This window comes from Physella acuta, unplaced genomic scaffold, assembly GCF_028476545.2.
Source record: "Physella acuta isolate Inbredline_101_S28 unplaced genomic scaffold, ASM2847654v3 ptg000038l, whole genome shotgun sequence".
In the NCBI taxonomy this organism is placed as follows: Eukaryota; Metazoa; Mollusca; class Gastropoda; family Physidae; genus Physella; species Physella acuta.
Window position 1 is genome coordinate 58830 of NW_026731558.1, and position 19946 is coordinate 78775.

At 33.2% G+C, this 19946-nt stretch overlaps 2 protein-coding genes across 3 annotated transcripts; one reads left to right on the forward strand and one right to left on the reverse strand.

Annotated features, from left to right (window-relative positions):
• Window positions 1-4: 4 nt before the first annotated feature.
• Window positions 5-10412, reverse strand: LOC131943133 (uncharacterized). The gene is made up of 14 exons (XM_059303144.1): window positions 10305-10412; window positions 5962-6117; window positions 5406-5520; window positions 4765-4899; window positions 3933-4099; window positions 3437-3516; window positions 2849-3088; window positions 2504-2583; window positions 2273-2385; window positions 1999-2133; window positions 1593-1781; window positions 1224-1360; window positions 935-1038; window positions 5-811 (listed from the first exon to the last, which is right to left on the reverse strand). Exons 1-14 carry the CDS (start codon window positions 10335-10337, stop codon window positions 498-500), a joined length of 1998 nt encoding a protein of 665 aa, XP_059159127.1. The 5' UTR covers window positions 10338-10412; the 3' UTR covers window positions 5-497.
• A 1997-nt stretch (window positions 10413-12409) lies between these two features.
• Window positions 12410-19456, forward strand: LOC131943145 (uncharacterized). 2 transcript variants are annotated; one of them, XM_059303154.1, is made up of 2 exons: window positions 12410-12520; window positions 14151-19456. In XM_059303154.1, the coding sequence occupies exon 2, from the start codon at window positions 14277-14279 to the stop codon at window positions 15237-15239; it is 963 nt and encodes a 320-aa protein (XP_059159137.1). In that variant the 5' UTR covers window positions 12410-12520; window positions 14151-14276; the 3' UTR covers window positions 15240-19456. The 2 variants fall into 2 exon arrangements, with proteins under 2 accessions (XP_059159137.1, XP_059159144.1); XM_059303161.1 differs by lacking the exon at window positions 12410-12520 and adding an exon at window positions 12542-12705.
• The last annotated feature ends 490 nt before the right edge of the window (window positions 19457-19946 follow it).

Here is a 19946-nt window from a genome sequence, read left to right on the forward strand (position 1 = left end):
AACTGCACATTTTTTATTTGAAAAAAATGATCATAAAATTATACAATATATTCTGTTAGCATTTCCCACTTTGCTGTACAAACAATTATTGCAAGAGACTCCTGAGCATTTCTAACATAGTAACAATGTCCTAAAGTAAATTGCTTGGTGCATAGTGTGAGGTTGTTTTGCTGGTACTACAAGACAAATGAGCTGTTTGTTTTCAGACCTTCATGATTCATATGTGACAGGTCTGGGCTGATTGGCTCTTCCCAAAAGCACATGGCCTGCATGGCTGATTGACAGGAAGATTATTTACTTAAATTCAGATTGATCTTGAAAAAATAAGTACTACTCTGTGCACATTTAAATAAATCACACATTTTTTCCATTCAACAAAAAAGTTTCTTTTGGCTGGCTGGCTTGCATTTAGGCTACAGACATTTGTGGCTTTTTAGCAATGGTTTGCTGAAATGGGCAAAATATTTTTTCAGTCTGGTGTGTAAGCTCAGCAGGGTTTAGGTTACATAGGCTCTGTTTAAAACAATGATCTGTTGATTGTCTTCATCAGTATAGACATCTAGCAGCAGCATAAAGTGACAGTTTGATAGTGCCACAGAAGTCTCTGTCAGAATGGTGACCTCATCCTGTGTTAGCTGGCGCTGGCCACATCTGACCAGGCCAAGATCAGAGTCATACACCCCAGAGAGAAAGTCACACAAGTTCTCTACCTTGCTGCCATTTTGTATTGCTACAGGCTTGATCGTGTTTAGGGTGATAACACTGTTAATACCTTCCCATTTCACAACAAGTGCAGTCATCGGTTCTTTAACTGAAATTATTAACAGAAATAAACTATGCCTAAAAATTGAATTGGGATATCATATAAAAGTCAAAAATATATTTCATCTTTTAAAATGAAATTGGCTATAGGTAAACAATTGATTTTTTTTACCCTTTCCAACAGGCCAAATTTGAGAGATACATTGGGGGTATGTGGATCCCAAACTGTTTTCTTGTTGATCTTCAGAGTTGAAACTATTAGAATGTATACGTTTTCTGAAAGATTAATAAGAAAATAACATTTTTCTATAATTTTTATCCTCAACAGAAGAAAACAGATACATGTAAAAAAAAAAACAAAGATAAATAGTTAAATAGTTGTAAAAAAAATGACAGTTGTAAAACCAATATATAAACAAAGTGGACTCATTATCAAACAACTTATGAAAACAACAGGTTACCTGGAGCAAGAAAATCTCCTGTCATCTGCCATATTTTCATAGGACATAGAAACAAAGAGAGCATTAACTACTAGCTGCTGGCACTGTTGCCACACCATTTTGTCAAACAGTGGTTTCCATTGACGACTTACAGTGGTCTAGTGGGAGGAGCAAGGACAATAAATTACATGCATTTAATTGATATTAACCAAACTAAGGTAAAATGAAACAGTAAAGATACAATAAACTTTTCCACAGAAAATAAACTTTTAAAGTCTTCCACAAAGAAAAAATACAACTTAGTACTATCTATTACTTATAGATTCCTATCAATTTTAGCAAACAAAAAAGGCAACACAAAATATATTTTCCTAACTTTTATGAACTCACCATTTCTAGCAAAGTGTCTCTCAGTCTTCCCAGCTGACTGAACCTGCTGGCAAAAGGTGGATACCTGAAGATTCCACCTACCAGGTAGAGCTGGTCTTCAGGTAAAGAACACTTGGAAATGTGGGACCTTGCAAGTTCTTTTAAAGGCTTGGGAATTTTCTCAATTTCTGAGGGCTCGAGTGAATAAAGCTTGAACAGGAAGTTGAAACTTTTTTTTAAGTTTTAAAATTTATTATCATAAAAAAAAATTTCATTTTTTATAATCAACAACAAATGGAGAGTTAAAAAACAGTTCTAATTTGTTAAATCATCTAAAGAAAAAAGTTGAAAAAAATTGGTTTAGCTACTGGTGAATTCTTATCTACATTGTAGATCATAGTCTAATAAGTTGTTAGTGTAGGCCTACCCAAGAATTGGTAGTGGTTGTCAACCATCCATAGCGCTTCCCTCTGGAACTCTGTATATCATCCAACTGCTGTTTGGTGAGCATGTGACGAAATAAAAACTGCTGACTAGGTTTTAGGGTGAAAAATACTTCTTTCTGAAATTTTAAATAAAGTGTGTATAAAATAATTGCTGCAAAAAAAAAAAAAGGAATTTTAAAAAGTGAGCACAACAATGTTAAATAGGATAATTCCTGTTAAACATGAGTGGACTATAAGTGGACGTTTATTCATTACCTGATTCCCTGCATAGACTAAAATTATCATTGGCTCGTCCAGTGAATAGTCTTTTACATGGATCCATCGTCGGTAAAAAAATCCTCCGCTGTCTTCAAGGCTACTAGATGAACCTACAGTAAAAAATTTAAAAAATCAAAACTATTTTTAATAAAAGAAATAGTTTTCTTTAAATTTTGGCACAAACAGATTAAATAATTAAAATAAAATAGTAGATGAAACTAGCATTACCTTTCATTCTTTCCCTTTCTACTTGTCCCACAAACGTGATATAACCAGCTACATCGACTATAGACAGGTCTGGCACAGACCTGTGGATTAGGTATGACATTAACTAGAAAACCTTATAGAAGGTGAGTTAGGAACACATCTGAAATAGCATGACATTAACTAGAAAAACCTTATAGAAGGTGAGTTAAAGTATGTTTGCAGTTATTGTTTAAAACAATTTTAGCCTTACAAAAGTATTTTATTGTAGAAATAATTTAGGCAGTTGAAGTAAGATAACAATTTAAAAAGTCAAAACCTTCATGCATCAATAGAAAATGACAAAGAAAAAATGTTTTTGTTACACACAGAAGGTCTTTTCTAGTCATCAAACAGCTTTCTAAGGGTGGAAAATTCAATCTATCTTCTTCATCTTCTGTCAGTTTATTTACAATGAGCACATGAGAGGTTGGGTTGTTGACATCAAGGCTCAGTTCAAAGTTGTAGCAAGTGGCACTCCTGGGCGGAGCTACAAATGTTTTCATTTTCACCTGTCTACTACTTTTGATATGGAAATTTTTCAGCAACAAAACTGTACCTTCCTGTAGGCTGCAATAAAAAAAAAAGGTTCAATGCTAGTCTTAGCTTCTGCAAAACACTGACTAAATATTACTCAAACTGTCAGTTTAGACTTAAAAAACACAAATCATTTAAGATTTGTAGTTGTAATGGCAGTAGTTAGTAGTTAAATTTACCGACAACAGTTTGGTTGGAAATTTTGGTATTACTGACATTTCAGCTAGATAATTAAAAATAAAAATAAAATAAGAAAAGTTACAGTTGTATAATGTTTTTTGATACTTTTAATAATGAGCTTTTTAAAATGTTCTAATTGCAAATAATTGCATTAACTAACTTGAACTAAAGAGTTGTGTTGAAGGTGTACAAGATTCTCACTGGTTCAGTAGCTGTAATCCTAAGCTGCTCCATAGGACAGCTGGGCACCATGCAGACTTGTCAGCCACCATTAGTGGAACCTTAACACACAAGGATGGAACAATGCAATGATAGACCAGTATGTAATGCAATCATAAACAAGTGGGCTATATAAGGGAAACTTAATATTAAGGACAAACCAAATCAATGATAGAAAAATGCAATTATAAAGTAGGGAGTAGGCCTATTTCTTGTTGGTCAACATGGGCATATTATAACAATATAAAATTCCAGAACTAGCAGAATTAAATTGCTGCATGACATCATTTATTTAATGTAGACTAAGTAGTAATGGTCACAAAATTCCTTGGCTAAACTTTGCCACAGTATCACTTGGCATACAATAGCCAACTAATCATGTGAACTCTACTTTACCTGGTCTACCTATGCATGAGGTTAAGCCCAGCTGTTAGGCACTGTATAATTATTTATTGTTATGAAGTTCCATACAACTGACCTGGAAAGGCCACTTGTCATCAGTGGTCATGAAAGAGACTAGCTTGGACCTCCTCATGACTTGAACAAGCAGCTGAGGCTGGGAGTACTGGGAAACTTTTTTTGTCATGACATCCTTGATGGTAGAGATTTCTCTCAGGTTGACATCAGCCAGATTACAGCGCTTCACTGGGAAAATATGCGGGAATGTTTGGTCAAGAAAATCATTTACATTAGTTACAAACTCAAGTACATGGTCTTAATTACCATTTATAATCCATTTATAATACTATCTTGTTAGGCTTATATCTTAACGTGTAAAGGCTATAAATAACCCATCATAAATAGAGATAACAGATTAGAGAGATGTAATGAACACCTAAAAATAATTGTTTGAAATAATCACGCTAGAATAGTATATCTAAATAATAGTGCTGGTAGAAATGAGGCAGCCTCATTGTCACACAGTCGGCACATCATAGGCCACCCACAAAATACCTGTAGTAGATAAGTGGTGGTTTGTGTTATAGGGACAAGTGTAGCAAGTGTCATGAAAATGTAACGAAAAACTTATTTACTTACAAGTGCTTACAATAATTGAGGGCAAATAACTATGTCCATTAAAAAATGGTTATCAGAAAATAAATGGGAAAATTTTAAGGGTAAATGTATAGTATTGAAAGCATTCTAAATTTCAGGGAAATACCAGTTTTTCAAAAACAATAAACATTTTCAGCATAAAATGAACATCTCTGTTGATTGATAGTGGTAAGTCTTAAAAAGTAAAGTTAATATGTTTTAGTCAATTAATATTTTTTACTGAATAATTTAGTGCCTGTGACTGCATTACTTACCATCTGAGACCTGAAGTTTTTCAAAGTTTATACTATAGGTCGAAAGGTCAGCATAGTAGAGTTTGTTGGAAATCAGCGGGATATTTTCCTTTTGCCGCAAATAACTATCTGGGGTCCACTGCAGTTTATCAAGATCTGTGGGATAGTAGAATAAAATTTACTACCAAAACAAATTATCAAAAAAAAAAGCAATTTATGAGCAAATATCCTACAATTATTTCATGAAGTTCATATATTCAACCATACATCACAACCCTAACCTTGAGGATAACTTTAACGTGTTTAAAATGATTAATTGTCTATATTTAGTAAAATAAATTTATGGGTCACAAATTATAAAATCATATGTTGATAACTGCTGTAGAAATAGAGCTCATTATTACTAGAAAAATAATAGTTAATGCAAGAGCTGCTTGGTAAATAAGTTTCTGGTAGTTAAAAATATCCCCACCCCCCAATTAACAATGGCACATAAGTTTAATTAGCTTAGCCCTTAAAATATTGGACAACTAGCTAATATATTTAAAAATCTAAAAGAAAATAGGATTTAAAATTCAGTTACAAGTGATGAGTTTTCCTATGCTACTTTTAACTTTGCCATTTCAGAAAAAAAAATAAAAGCAATAAAAGCAGTACTTAACCAATGCTGTCCTCCAGCTGGTTCTGGACCACCTCCAACTGTTGGATGACAATTACATCTGGACTTTCACTGATGCTCTCAAACTTAATAATCCTGACATGACTACCAGGATTTATCTGCAATGGTATCAACAATTTGAGAGATAAGTCAGTCTGTAGTAAGATTAACTCTATATCTACTCTACATCCATTTACTGAGGTAGGTCAGTCTGAAGTTAGATATAAGAGCTCATGTAGAGGGGATGGAAGCAGGAGTTGTTACTGAGATAGCAATGTAAACAGAAAGTGATATTTCCATGCCAAAGGTACTTGGCGTTGAAATATCATTTTCTGTTTAGATTGATATAAGAGCTCTCAACGTGTTCTTCAGCTGCTTCATCAGTTTCTGTTTGAGAACAGATATTCACATGGGTTGTAAAACTTTTAATTTCTTGCAGTGGGTCTACAACTGTCACAAACTCTATCTAGGCTGCTGTATATATATGTATTTATACATTCATTATTCATACAATTGAACGGCAAACAGCTTGAGATAAAAATAAAGTAAAAGCACTGTACATTGTATTTAACTCTAACATCAGCTGTTAGAACAAACTTTCGCTTTAAATTGCCATCCGTCAGTACTACATCATACACGTCGCAATATTTGCTGTCATCAATCTTGTACTGATTTCGGTAGCGCTTTTCGGGATAATATCTCAGCAGCTCAATGACCTGCAAATAAGAAATAAAAAAATAAACAACTGTTCACATAAAAACATAGCTTACTAGAGTGTATTATTTTCTACTGCCACAACGTGGGTGTCATTAGTTGGAAGAGGATTATATTAACAAAATTATGCCAAATGAGCAACTGTTTAAAAAGACATCAGACACACACTGATAGGCCTATGTATTAGCCTATCCATTGCTTGCAGCTGCGATCAGAGATCAGAAGGACGCATTATTAATTTATTTACAAGGGTTTCATCTATGTGTTACTAATCATGTATTTTTAGTCATGTGACCTTGTTTTCTAAAATGGATTTATTTAAATCTAAAACAAGGCCTTTGTTTTATTTCTTGAATCATAGTTTTTGGAGAGCAGGTTTGCTCACACTACGGCAGTGAGTTTAGGTTAATCACCCTCTGTAATAGAACATCCCGAGTCTGCCCAGGTGTCCGTGGGGTGCTCTATGACCATTGACACCAGGTGCGTCCCCTGGTTTAATTTAGTCATCAATTGTAGTAAACCCCCATATCCCTAGAGTAGGGTATAAAACAAATGTAGGTGTCATAGTGCATGGGAGCCCAGGGTGCTCTAGGTCACACAACTGCCAGGGTGCTAACAGATGCATCTGGTTTAATTTAGTCAATAATGTTAGCACAAGGTGCCAAAAGGATCACATGGGATCCAGAGGAGCTCAAAATCACACAACATCCGGGGTGCTGGCGGACATGTTTGGTTTTATTTGGTCAACAATTATAGTAGCCCATCATTTCTATAGTGTATGCCTTAATATATACCTAAGGGCAACATAATTATAGCACCTTGTCTCTAGAAGGTTAAAAATGTATGGAAAAATATGACTACTTCTAGACAAGAAGCCAACACACCAGTGTGTGCTGCTGAATATCTGTATTCTGTGTACAACATGATTATGTGTGGACTGCAGGAAGCAGACAAGTGTAAAAAATTCAGCCTGCCAACAGTGACCATGGGGATAAGGGTGAACATAATTAACTCATGGAAGTTACCACTTGCTATAAACAGATTATAGTAAAGTTCCCTTTCAAGCCTAATGGTCTATGGGGCAAGAGAAGTAGAGTTCACCATGGCATATGAAGAGATAGTGTGAGTTAGGGACCCATCTAATGACTTGAAACCGGATTTGAACTTGAGACTTTTGTTAAGCAGTCCAGTGTTTAACCGCTAGACCATGCAGTCCCCTCATAAATGGGTTACAGAATCTAGATATAGTTTTGGTACATCAATCCTGTGACTTGGTTTTTTTTTTAAAATAGCTTGTCTGGGTAGGCCTAGTATTTTTAATTTTTATTTGATGAATATGTTTTTTGTCTATAATGTAACAGACCTGAGCCTGAGTAGGTATTTCAGATTAATAATAAAATTTATTTGCTGTACAGTTATTTTTTATGAAAAACAAAGGAATATCAATTAATAGTGTAGTAACTTATGAATACTTTTATCTTTTTGAAAACATAGGATCCCACCGAAAAGAAATAATTTACATTTTACACATAGGCCTACTACTCTAATTAACGAGGTAGATCTAGAATCTAGATCTAGTAGAGTAGAAGTTGTAGTAGATCCCTTCAGATTTGTGTGTAGTACTAGATCTTGACGAAATATTATGCGTGGGGCGTCAAAATGGCCAATGACAAAACGGCCCCATCAAAACGACCCCGCCAAAAGGGCCAGCGACATATGGACCCCGTCATATAGGCTCCTGACAAATAGGCTCCCGTCATTTAGGCTACAGACAAATAGGCTCCCGTTATATAGGCTCCCGACAAAAGGGCTCCAGTCAATAAGGCTCCTGACAAATAGGCTCCCATCATTTTGGCTCCTGACATATAGGCTCCCGTCATTTAGTTTTTTCCACATAACGGCCCCCGTCATTACGACTCCCGACAAATAGGCTCCCGCCATTTAGTTTCTCCACAAAACAGCCCCCGTCATTACGACTCCCTACAAACAGGCTAGCTTCATTTTGGCTCACGACAAAAAGGCTCCTGTCAATTTGGCTCCAGACAAAAGGACCACTGACAATACTGTTTCGGTAGAGACTAAGTCTCCCGGCAAAGCGGTCTCATTGAATATGACACCTGCCAGTGGGACCCCTTCATCAATATTCTTTAGAGTTAGCTTATCCAACACTCTTATGTAATACAACGTATGTATATCTTGTTCCCCAGGCCTTATTTTTATATTAGTTCATCTATTATAAAATATAGTATGTTTTAATTTAAGGGTCATCTATCTATGACTTCCGTAATTGAGTTGGTTATAGGCTGTTCCAGCTAAGTGTGTGGGGAGAAGGGTCCACGCTGTACCTTCCTACCTGCAGTATGCTTGTAGGTTATCAAAACAAAATGCTGTTATCATGTAAACATCATGTATATCATACATTTACACTTCTGTGCTCGCTTTTTAGCAACAGATCTTTTCTGTTGTAAATTAAACATTATCAAAACTTTAGAATTGGTGGAATTTAGCTGTTAAGGGCTCGATTTGTTTGTGAATTAATGTTGGTTCATGAAAAACAATTTCATTCGGGCATTTAAAAGAGTTTATAGTGGTATTGGAGGTAGGACAAAATGGTTACTTTTTTATGCCAATAATGGTCATGCCATTCATTGGTCTGGAGCCAATATGTCGGGAGTCATTTTGTCAAAAGCCAATATTTCGGGAGCCCAATTGCGGGAGCCAAAATGTGGTATCCCATATGTCGCAAGTCAATATGATGGGAGCCCACTTGACGGGAGCCAATAAGTCGGGGCCCTTTTGACGGGGCTATTTTGACTGGGTCATTTTGTCGGGGGTCGATTTGACGGGGTCAAATTAACGGGGCCATTTTGACGGGGCCAATTTGTTCTGGGCCGTTTTGACAGGGCACCAATATTATGATATAGATCTAGATCTAGTAATCTAGTAGAAGTAGTCTAGTAGAGCTTGGTAATGACAAGAAATGAGTAAACGATCATTTTAGGATCGTAAAATTGGCCAAAGCTAGTAATGTGAAAGAAAGGTGGCTAATAATAAGGGTTTAATTTGTGATATATTTGTGTCCAATGTAATAGATAATTAAACAATAAAGCAAACGCACTGTCTAAATATTATAAGTTTTGCAAGATTTGCTATAAATAGTAGCCATCTGTAAATTCGAGTGATTTCCCCTGCAATTCTTCTAGCTATAATAATTTACCACCAAAAAAAAAATAATTAAAAAGATGGCTGCTAAGTTGACAAGCTTAGTTGCATCTGATAAAAACATGGATCAGTAATCCAATTTATTAGGCTACTGAAACGTTTTAATACAATTGTTTAAAAACAGGTAGATTCTACATGTACTACATGAAACATTTTGGGCGGGTATATTTTTTATTACTAGATCTAGTGTCCAATAATAGAATCTTCTTAAAATGAGTACTGTTAGGCATTAGGTTACTCATACTGCTGGTAGACAATCTACTACAGTCTACAGTACTAGTAACTAGAATCTAGTACTTAGACTCTAGACCTAAAAATTAAAAATACATTTGGCTTGCTAATGAGTACTAGCTAGATCTACTAGCTAGATCTAGACTAGTCCTAACACAATGATCTATCATGCTTTTTATTTTACAAGTCACGCCCTTTGACTACATATGCAAATTTATTTTATGACAAAATAACAATCTTAGATAATCTATCGTTTTAGGTACGTAAAATCGCCCGCAGCTAGTAATGTACGAAAAAGTTACCTCATTGTCAAGGCTTTAAATAGAAGTATATTATATTGTGTTATATTTGTGTCAAATATTATAGATAAATGGGATGATTTTAGATACCGGTGTCCGATAATAGACTCTTCCATAAAATAGGTGTGTTGGGTTGTTAGTTGAATTGTAATCTCGACTAATTTGATGATTAGAAATTAGGGTTAGGCGTATGGTAGGACCAGGGTTGGGGTTAGGGACAGGGTTAGCATTGACTTTAGCCAGCCATGTGTGTATTTAGTTAACTTATAACTAACTACCAGTAACCTAACACCCCTTTTATAAAGAAGATTCCATTATTATCGGACACCGGTATAAAATAAAAAGGTAATCTATCGTTTTGGGTACGTAAACTAAATCAAACTAAATCTAGATCTAGATCTAGCTAGATCTAGATATAGATAAAAATGTACACCAACTTGCAGTATCCGCGAATTTGTTAATATTTCCATTGTTGTTTTTAAGGCTTATTTTTTAAACTGCTAGCCTAGTCTTACGTGTTTTTTAATATCTCATCTCTATTGTACGATTTTAGTAAAAACTCGCAATTTTGATTTTTTTTAACAGTAACAATAAAAACGTTCTTTTATTGTGGCTTTAAATTTACTTTAAAAGAATGTGCAAAAATTTCGATTTAACTAAAAACTTAAAAATATTATTTAAAAAATAATATAGGGCCTAGAAAGAATCTATTTTATAGATCTATAGATTTTTAGACACATAGGCCTAGAATCTAAGGAATTTATTTAGGCATAGGCCTACATACTACATTACATACCTACTATTAAAAATTAAATCATAGGTTAGGCCTATAGGTTTAACTAATAAACTATTAAATAAGCCATTCACACTTTACTCCAGATCATTTTTAAAATTAGGCGTAGGCCAATATTACTTAGTATTAATGTTAAATTTACACAAATTTACAGTATAGTTCCAATAAGTGTTTTTGTCAGACATTTTTCTACGGGTGGGGGGGGGGGGGGGGCAGGGGTAGGACCTTGTGAAACTTCCTAGCATAGTTTCTTCCAGGCATCTCTTCGGGGTGGGGGGGGGTCTGTGCCCCCTCGAAGATAGTCTACCCCCCCCTGAACGAAATGGTAAATAGAAATCATATACGTTTACCAGTGTCCGCCCCCCCCCCCCCCCCAAAAAAAAAAATGAAAATATCATTAAAATGCCAGTTGCCGCATTTGACACCACAATTTTGTGAAAAAATAAGTACAAGGAAAAATCTGTAAAAATAAAAGTTATTAGGTAGGCAGTCGACTAAACGCCAATACAAGCTAGTCATATGAAAGAGGGTAATCCGTTAACAGAGTTTCTTCGAACAAAGTCTACCCCCCCCCCCCCAACGAAATGAAATTTATATAGAAAATATATACTTTTAACAGTGTCCGCCCACCTCCCCCCCCCCCCCGGAGAAAAAGTCTGGAAGTAACACTGTCCGTTAATTCCGTCACGCTATTAGAAGATTTTGACTATACTATAAGGTATTACATAACATAAATTTACACAAAAAATCATTACAAATACCTACATCAACATTATCAGTTACATAAATTAGTTTTAAAACGCAAAGGTATCACTGTTTATAGTGTCACAAAAGTGACAAGATAATCTCATTTGAACATAACATTTGGTTCTGACTTGTAAAGGTTTAATGACTTCGTCGAGAAGGGGTTTCATATAATGTGTCGTAGCATAAATATTGTGTTGGTTTGAAATAAATAAAGTAGGATACAATATTTTGATTTTGCTTAGAATTTTAATTATTATTATTATAGGGAGTAGGCCAAGGCGGAGCTTTTGGGAAGTTACTTGTGATGGTCAGGAAGTCATGAGTGTTCCGACTTTGATTACAGGTATGTGAGTTAAGATGAACGACCCCCTAGCTCCCATGAAGTGTATTAGATTTCGTAGCATTGTTCGCTATTTTTCTCCTTTAAGAGCTTGAAGGTTAATTATATTGGCATATTACACGCATTCTTCATAATCTTTATCATTTTTAAAATAAATAATTGATAAAATCGTTGACTAGATCTATTAATAATTAATATATTTTAATCTGAGGCCTCTAAATTTTTATATATTTGAAATGTTTTAATCAATAAATTATCATTATTCGTTGATCTATTAATATTTAATATTAGACATACGATCAAGTATCATCAAGTTATATTCTTAGTAAAGTATTTTGGCTTGGTTTTAAGATAATTACTAAGTAATTGCATTATATTTTAAGTTTTCTAGACACGGCGCTACCCACTACACTAAAATAAAAATATTTGTGACAGTATGGATTATGGTAATGTATTTAGTTTAATTAACTAAAGCGTTAACATTAGGTCTAGAGTCTTGATCTATAATCTAGATCTATATAGATTTATGTTGTTAATAAATAATAACGTTATTGTTTGGTCAGGGTAAAATTTTATTAGCCTAATCATAGACCCGCCCATAAACAGTAATCCAATGAAACGTCATGTTGTATTTTAGCGAGACGATTTGATTGGCTGAAAATGTAGAAGCTGCACAGTTCGGTGCGACACTAAACAAAGTGAAGTTGGAAGTGTGGACTCACCGCATATCTACTGAGTTCTTATCTTCGAGTATATCTTTTGAGAAATATAAGGTGTGACTTATAAAATTTTATGGATAAAATAATTTATGTGATTCAAGATGTATCATATTTTGAGTGAATAGTTTCTTGAGAATAAAGGGTTTTATCAATAATATTCAATATCCAAATTTCGAAAAGTCGGTCACCATCGAAGTCGAACCGTGGCTGCTCTCGAATTTTATTTGCCTTGGAGTTTAGTGTGTTAATTATTTTGTTATAAAGTTGCTCAAATGATAGAGCTAACAAATATTTAAAATTCTAGATAGTTAAAATATTTCAGTGTGTTCATAAAAGATTGACGCTTATTTATCTAGAAAGGGGAAAAGTCGGTCGAGCTCAATTTGCGATTAAAAGTTTAACAACAGTGACCGAATTTTAAAAATAAATAAATCTACATACAGTAATCTATATTGTGGTTAATTTTGATATCACTAATCTTATAAAACAATTTAAAACAACTTTTTGTAATTATAAGTGTTGTGTTGAAAAATAAACATCACGTTTTTATTGTAAAATAGTTCCGAAATGCGCTCTGATATGACCGTATTTCGTTAACCTTCTGATGTCAAGGCCGTTTTTTCCGGGGCAAAAAAAAAAGGTCACGTGTTTAAATTATATTGAAATAGTCAAAAAAAAACAAAAAAACTAGTGCCTAAGCATGATCAGTGTTTTAACTTCCCTGATTTCAGTTGAAGTAATTTTGCAGAGATAAAACATAGTCTAGATCTATAAATAAAAAAAAAACACTATGCATTTGCTCACACTAATTTACTAATAAATACGCCCAATAATTACTATTATTGTATATACTTAAATATACTATATTAGTCTCGTAGAACCCCAGATTTTTTGGTATTTACTAGACTATTTATTTACTCATATTAGAATAACCAAACTTTCATTTTGTTAAATTAAAAATTAACAGTTATCATTTTCCTCATTTACATTTAGGCTAGGCCTATATTAGTATATTTTGTTTTATCTAGCAATATTTAATTATTTAATAAGTATTATTAACAAAACTTTGCCCTGTAGGCCTACTTACTTACTTACTTTTATTTTGGAGCAAAATCACTTTATTTAATTTACCCTATACTATAGATCAAGATCTATATTGTACTAATTTAGTAGCAAATAAGAAAATGGCTAAAAAACCAACACAATTTTGTATGTCTGATAATAGATCTAATTGGAATTGGTTTAAGCTGCACAATTTTGTCAGGCTTTTTATTCTTTGCATTAAGCTTAAAATTAGATATAGGCCTAATTATAATAAGGGTAGGCCGATATGGTTTATCAACAAAAGCAAACTTATTTATGTTAAACTTTATGGATTTATTGAAAGTAAGCATTACATGCAAACCTGTTCATCATCTTGTTAACTAATAGGGATTTATTGAAAGTGATAATTACAAAGCAATTATAAAATATGCTAAAGGCTTTGATTAAAACATGCCATTTGGAACATTAAACATAGTAGCGATTATTACTTTCTGTTTCTGTTGGAACATTTTACAAATACATACAGTCCAAAGTGCTAGGACACAAATATTAATAATTTTTCTATGACTTTATATAGGCCATTCATATTGCATTATTATTTTAATCCACCAATATAATGTATACATTTTTTTTCTATCAGGATTTTCTAGATTGTCTAGACCACAGTCATGATTTCCTGCTAGCATCAGAACTGATTCAAAGCACCCAAGCAGTTGTTCACATGTCTAGGACTTCTGGTGTTTTTATTATCTAAACTTCTTCTATAATGGAAGATATGAAAATTAAAGAATCAACAAATGTAGATGAAAAAGAAAGAGAAGAAACTACTGAAAACACCAGTGAAAATCAAGATTCGAATCAAATTCCCAAAATGCCACTTGGATTACCTCCGATTGATTTGCAGGAGTTAACAAATATGCTTCGTAGTCCTGATATGCCTGCACAGAAAATAATGAAGGAAGTGGCTGATCAGATTTTGAAAAGAAATGAAGAAAGTGAAAGTGAGGACGGTTCAGTGAACAATGGAGTTGTTGGAATGAAGGGAATATTTGATTGCATTTTAGAAGTTTCATTACTGCATGAAGATTCTGATAAATCAGACGAGTCGGAGGATGAGGATGATGAAACAATAAATCGTCAAATAACTTGTTCTTACTGCAACAAAATATTTGGCAGTAACATGTCATGGAAAACTCATGTGCTTGTGGCTCATCCTCAGCAAGATCAATCAGTTTTAAATGTTAAAAAGTTGCCAAATAATGAGGAAAATAAAGGAAGAAGTGACCAGCCTCACAGACGGGGATCAAGGAGCTCATCAAAAGCTGACCGTGAAGCAAAAGCTACCAAAGGGCACCACCATTCCAAGGATGAAGGAAATGCTACAGACATTCCTAAAGGGGAAGAAAATGCCCCAACCAGCAGAAGGCGTTCATCTGTAACAAAACTTCAGCAGAAGGTTTCTTCTCTACCAGAGAATAAAACTGTATCTGCCGAGCCTCAGTCTTGTGCTGGAACTGAGAGTACAAAGAGCAGCAGTACATCAGATACCGATTGTAACCAACCTGTTGATAGGGATCCTGCTGCTGAAGCATCATCTGTTCCAAATCAAAGTCCTGAGTCTGGCATTGTATCAACCACATCAAAACATAAGCTGTCAGATCCTGAGGAGTCTCTCACTTCTCCCAAGAAGAAACTAAGATCTACATCTTCTAAGAAACACCACACTTAAAAAAAGTATTCCTTATTATTGAAAGATTATAAATAATTAAACTAAAACACAACTTATAAAATAATTCATGTCAGAAATAGCTTGTGGGTATTTTTAAAAAAATGTCTTAATTATTATAACTGGATTACAAAAAGTATACAATTAATAGGCTAAAACAAAGTTTTTCTTAACTATTTAAAGCTGTTATTATTATAGGTTTAGATCACATTCTGTTAATGTAGAAAGTAGTAGATTATATCCCTTTAATTACCTATCTGGTATTTTAAAACATTTCAAAACGGAGTAAAAAAAAAAGGCTTATCCAAAACTGCATTCCATTTAGAGTAATTATCAATATCTAATGTATTAAGGTTGACACTGGCTAGGTTTTAAAATTTTCATGTAATCCAGAAAAACATCACTGTTTAATATTTGCCTTGATACCCCGGTGACACCTTGAAAGATAAGCTAGTTTTTCAATTTTAATTGTATTTTGGTGTAGCATAGTTTTAGTTAAAAATCTATTTATCATTTAAAAAGATCTTACAATACTAAAGAACATTTTTTTTGCTTAATTATATTTAAATTGAAAGAACAGTAAAAAAAATTGCTTTGGAATACTTGTTTCTAGAAATTCTTAAAATTAGTATAAAGGGTGGTAGTTAATTAGGAGTTAAAGTTTCTTTTAAAAACTTTTGGTTTCTATAACTTATAAAATTGAAAACATATCAGTTAATTGTGATATTGAGTTGTATCTTCAAGTGTATATAGTTTAATATGTACACAGTATTCATGTGCTCTAGCTTTGCATTTATGGCCTAATTATTTTCATCATTAGCCAAGCAGTAAACTATTCTTTTTAAGCTGTGTGATCTATGTACATGCTATGTGTAATATTGCAAAAATTTCAAAGCAAATATGTAACTTCTTTACTGTATTATTACATTGGTGAAAAGACAATCAGTAAGCTTTATTATATTGTAGTGCTTTTGTAAGATACAATGCATTTTCTGGAAGAAAAAAAATAGTAAAATGAACAAATGTTACCTTATTCTTAAAAAAAAAAAGCAAAGTGTGATGTTATGAACTAAACTGTGAACACTAAACAACTTTAATTAAAATTAAGCATTAATGTCCAATTTCTGTTTATAAAGGAATTTTTTTCTTACAATGTTATTTCTATTTGTTATAGAACCTTTTTTGTTTTGTTTTTAAATGGAATTTTAGAAGAGTTATGCTAATCAGTTATTTTAACAAAAAGAGGGGACAATCTAACTTATCTGTTTAAAAAACTGATTTAACACCCTTTGAAAGTTTGCTTCTCAAATATGAATATTTTTTGTATTTATGCTTTAAGCTTACAATACATATTTGCATTTAAATGTTAGTTTTGTTAAACATGTAATTTTTAAAATTACTTTTTGAAAATTGACAAATGTGTATCATTGATTTCCAGACCATTCATGTTAAATTTCACTACCTGTATACACTAAGGTCCTTGCACATCAGACATCCCAGTGATCAATCATAATCCAGATTTACTTTGTTGAGATTAGCATTTGATTGTAAGAGTTAATTTAAGAACATTCATGTACTTAAATGATGTAGTAGCAGTTGTTTTAATCATATTTATCAATCAATACATTATTGTTTGATAAAAGATATGTTTTCTATTTTAACACAGGCTGTAGCTTACCTATACTTCAGTTATATAGTCAGAACTTTCAGAAACATTTTTAAAAAAAATAAATCAAGACATGGTGACATAGAGATAAGTTTAAAAATAAATTGAGGTAGCTGTTGTAATGTGTAGAAATATCATCTGTGTTTTTAGAAAACTTAAGGTCAATGTTTGACAGGACCACACCCCTTGTCCCCCAGGTGGGGTGTGGTTAAAATTATATACTGTAAATAGATATGATATTTATTTTAATGCCATCCATGTTCATGGAATACCATTGTTCTAATTGGTTGACATTTTTTTTACACTGAATGATTGTCTATTTTTTGGGTATACATGAAAGCACACTTTTAATCATGTCAGCACGTTTTCCTCAAGTTGAAACCATTGATAAATTTGAAGATATTTACATTGTAAATTTCCTTTGTATTTTTTTTTGTCTTTTTAAAAATATAATGTAAACTGCTTGGTAAGGAAACCATAACACATTTTTAAAAAAATCATTCAGTTAAATAAATTTAAAAAAATAAATAATTAAATTAAAGCAGTTTTGAAATTTAAGAGCAAAATATATTTAAAATGATGTTTTAGCCAAATTTTAAAAATATTTTGCTCTTAAATTTCAAAATATTAACCTTATTTAGCTGGCGTACCTAATTTTAATTAAATCATTAGTTTTTTCTTTCAAGTTTTAAACAGCAAAAATATGTGAAACAGCAGTAAATGAATAGAACTAAAGACCTCATTTTATCAGAGCAGTCTAACTCTTTGGGCAATTTATTATCAAAACTTTTTGAACAAATTTTTTTCAATTATTACCACATAATTTGGATGCTTGTATGTTATTTCATTTGCACTTGAGAAAATGTCTGCTAACTATAATTGTATTTTTTTCATTTGCTGAATGTCATATTACCCAATGCAGATGAGCTATTGTTAAATTGAATATTTGTAAAATATCTGGTGTCACCTGGTGTTCTGTAGCATTGAGACCTATATTTGAGGGCCAGCTGTGACAAGCAGTAAAACACTAGAAGACTAGGCAAATCTAGTCCACAGCATGCCAGATATACAAAGGCAGGAAAGATCTATTTATTTCACACACGGGGAGTGTGTCCCATCAGTGGGGTGTCCATATGTACATATAAGCTTCAATGACAAGTACAGTAGATAACTTTACAAACCTCAGCATTGTTTGTCCATTACAACCCATGCAATCCTCCTGCTGTAGATACACACCAGATCATCTTGTCTTCATTGTCTGAAAGAAAGAAATGTGTGTCAGACAAGTTGGATCTCAGTTGGGTTTTATGAGCTGCTCAACAGGAATGAATAATTTGTCAAACGTTGGTGTCAACATTGTCTTTATATATGCAATTCCATGTTAAGCTATTCTATTTCATAAAGTATACCACCATTGATGAAATAATGGGAAAGTATTGTTGTAATTCCATTGCAAAGCCATGTGTATATTTACCATAGAAAGTTAACTAGAACTAGGGATTTTTGTTGTTAATGTTGCTACCTTTAAAATCCTTAATTAATTTTTTTATTACCTGAGGTGGTAGTGGTAGCTTTAAGGTTTTATGACGTTTAATTTATCCTATTTGAATTTTTAACATGGCTTCTCAGTCATTGCCTTAATTTTAACATGATTTCTCAGTTGTTTTCTTTTTCTAAATTTTAACATTGTTTCCCAGTTCTTTCCATGGTCAAAATTTTAACTTGGCTTCTTAATTCCTTTCTTAATCTAAATTTTAACATGGCTTCTCCTTTCCTTCCTTAATCTAAAATTTAACATGGCTTCTCCTTTCCTTCCTTAATCTAAATTTAAACATGGCCTCTCAGTTCTTTCCATGGTCTAAATTTTAAGATGGCTTCTCATTTCCTTCCTTAATCTAACCAGCTCTTTCCTTGTGCAACTTTTGGTGGGTGAACAAGCCTGCCACTTGCAGTTTGACTAAGTTTAAATTGAAACCAACTTTTTTTTTATACAGTCCTACTTTTCTTTACTTTTGACATGATCATTATCTTGTGCAATCTAGCAAATTATTTTTTCATTGATTGAAAAATCTTTATAGAGATTGTGCTTTTAATTTCTTACCTCATTCAATGAAAATTATTTCTTAATTTTGTTTGTTAAGGGGAAAACTAGTTTGTAGTTGGTTTAGTTGTTTAGAGAATACACAGGCAATCTAAAGAACTTTAAACAAGTGCTGATGAATGACCTGATTGAGCTAGAACTACTCCCCCCCCCAATATATTTTGTATTGATGAATGTGAGATGGCCAACGTATGAGCACAAACTAAAAGCTATTCCAACCTGCTGATGGTTTTCAATGTTTACAGTTTAAACGGGCTAGACGATTTTTTTTTTATATTGTCTCAACATGCAACTTGGCAGATATATTTTTTTTTACTATAATATAAATGGGAATTGCCTAATTAAAGGTATGCACTGTAGTAGAAAGACAGTCACCTCCCACCCTCCCCTCTGTTAGATGTACACATTGATGTTGACGCATATATTATTATACATTAAAAGACCAATTTATAATTAGTGTTCTGTTTTCTTCTGTGCAAACAATTTTGTTTTTATTTATTGGCTTGCTTGTATGTTTCACACAAATGCTGTATACTTTGGCCAGTCCAACCTCAATGAATTCACCATTCACAAGCTTCGTGTTACAGTAGAGTGTGTATTGTACTGCCAACCCCAACATTAAATAGTTGAAATTCCAATCAGATAAAAGTTTTAAAATAAAACTGTTCTGATGACATTTTATATTACCCCCCCCCCCCCCCATCACTCCTCCATATTGTTTTATAGAGATAGACCTGTAAGCCTGAATCCTTCTGAGTCCGACAATAGCAAAAAATACCAAGGACTATCGAGCATTGGCCCACTGTGTCTAGCATACAATAAAGTATTTGGCTGTTCAAATCGAGCCCGTCTTTCCGTTCTGATGTAATCAATGCATTTTTCTCACGGTTTACCTATTGCTAATTTACTTCAGGGTCGAAATAACGACACAGTTTACGGTTAT

Coding starts and splice junctions, on each gene's coding strand:
- LOC131943133 (XM_059303144.1), bottom strand. CDS start 10,337: ATGGAAATATTAACAAATTCGCGGATACTGCAA. Junction 4,100..4,764: donor AAAACTTCAGGTCTCAGATG/GTAAGTAATGCA, acceptor ATATTTTCCCAG/TGAAGCGCTGTAATCTGGCT. Junction 1,361..1,592: donor GAGACACTTTGCTAGAAATG/GTGAGTTCATAA, acceptor TCCTCCCACTAG/ACCACTGTAAGTCGTCAATG.
- LOC131943145 (XM_059303154.1), top strand. CDS start 14,277: ATGGAAGATATGAAAATTAAAGAATCAACAAATGTAGATGAAAAAGAA.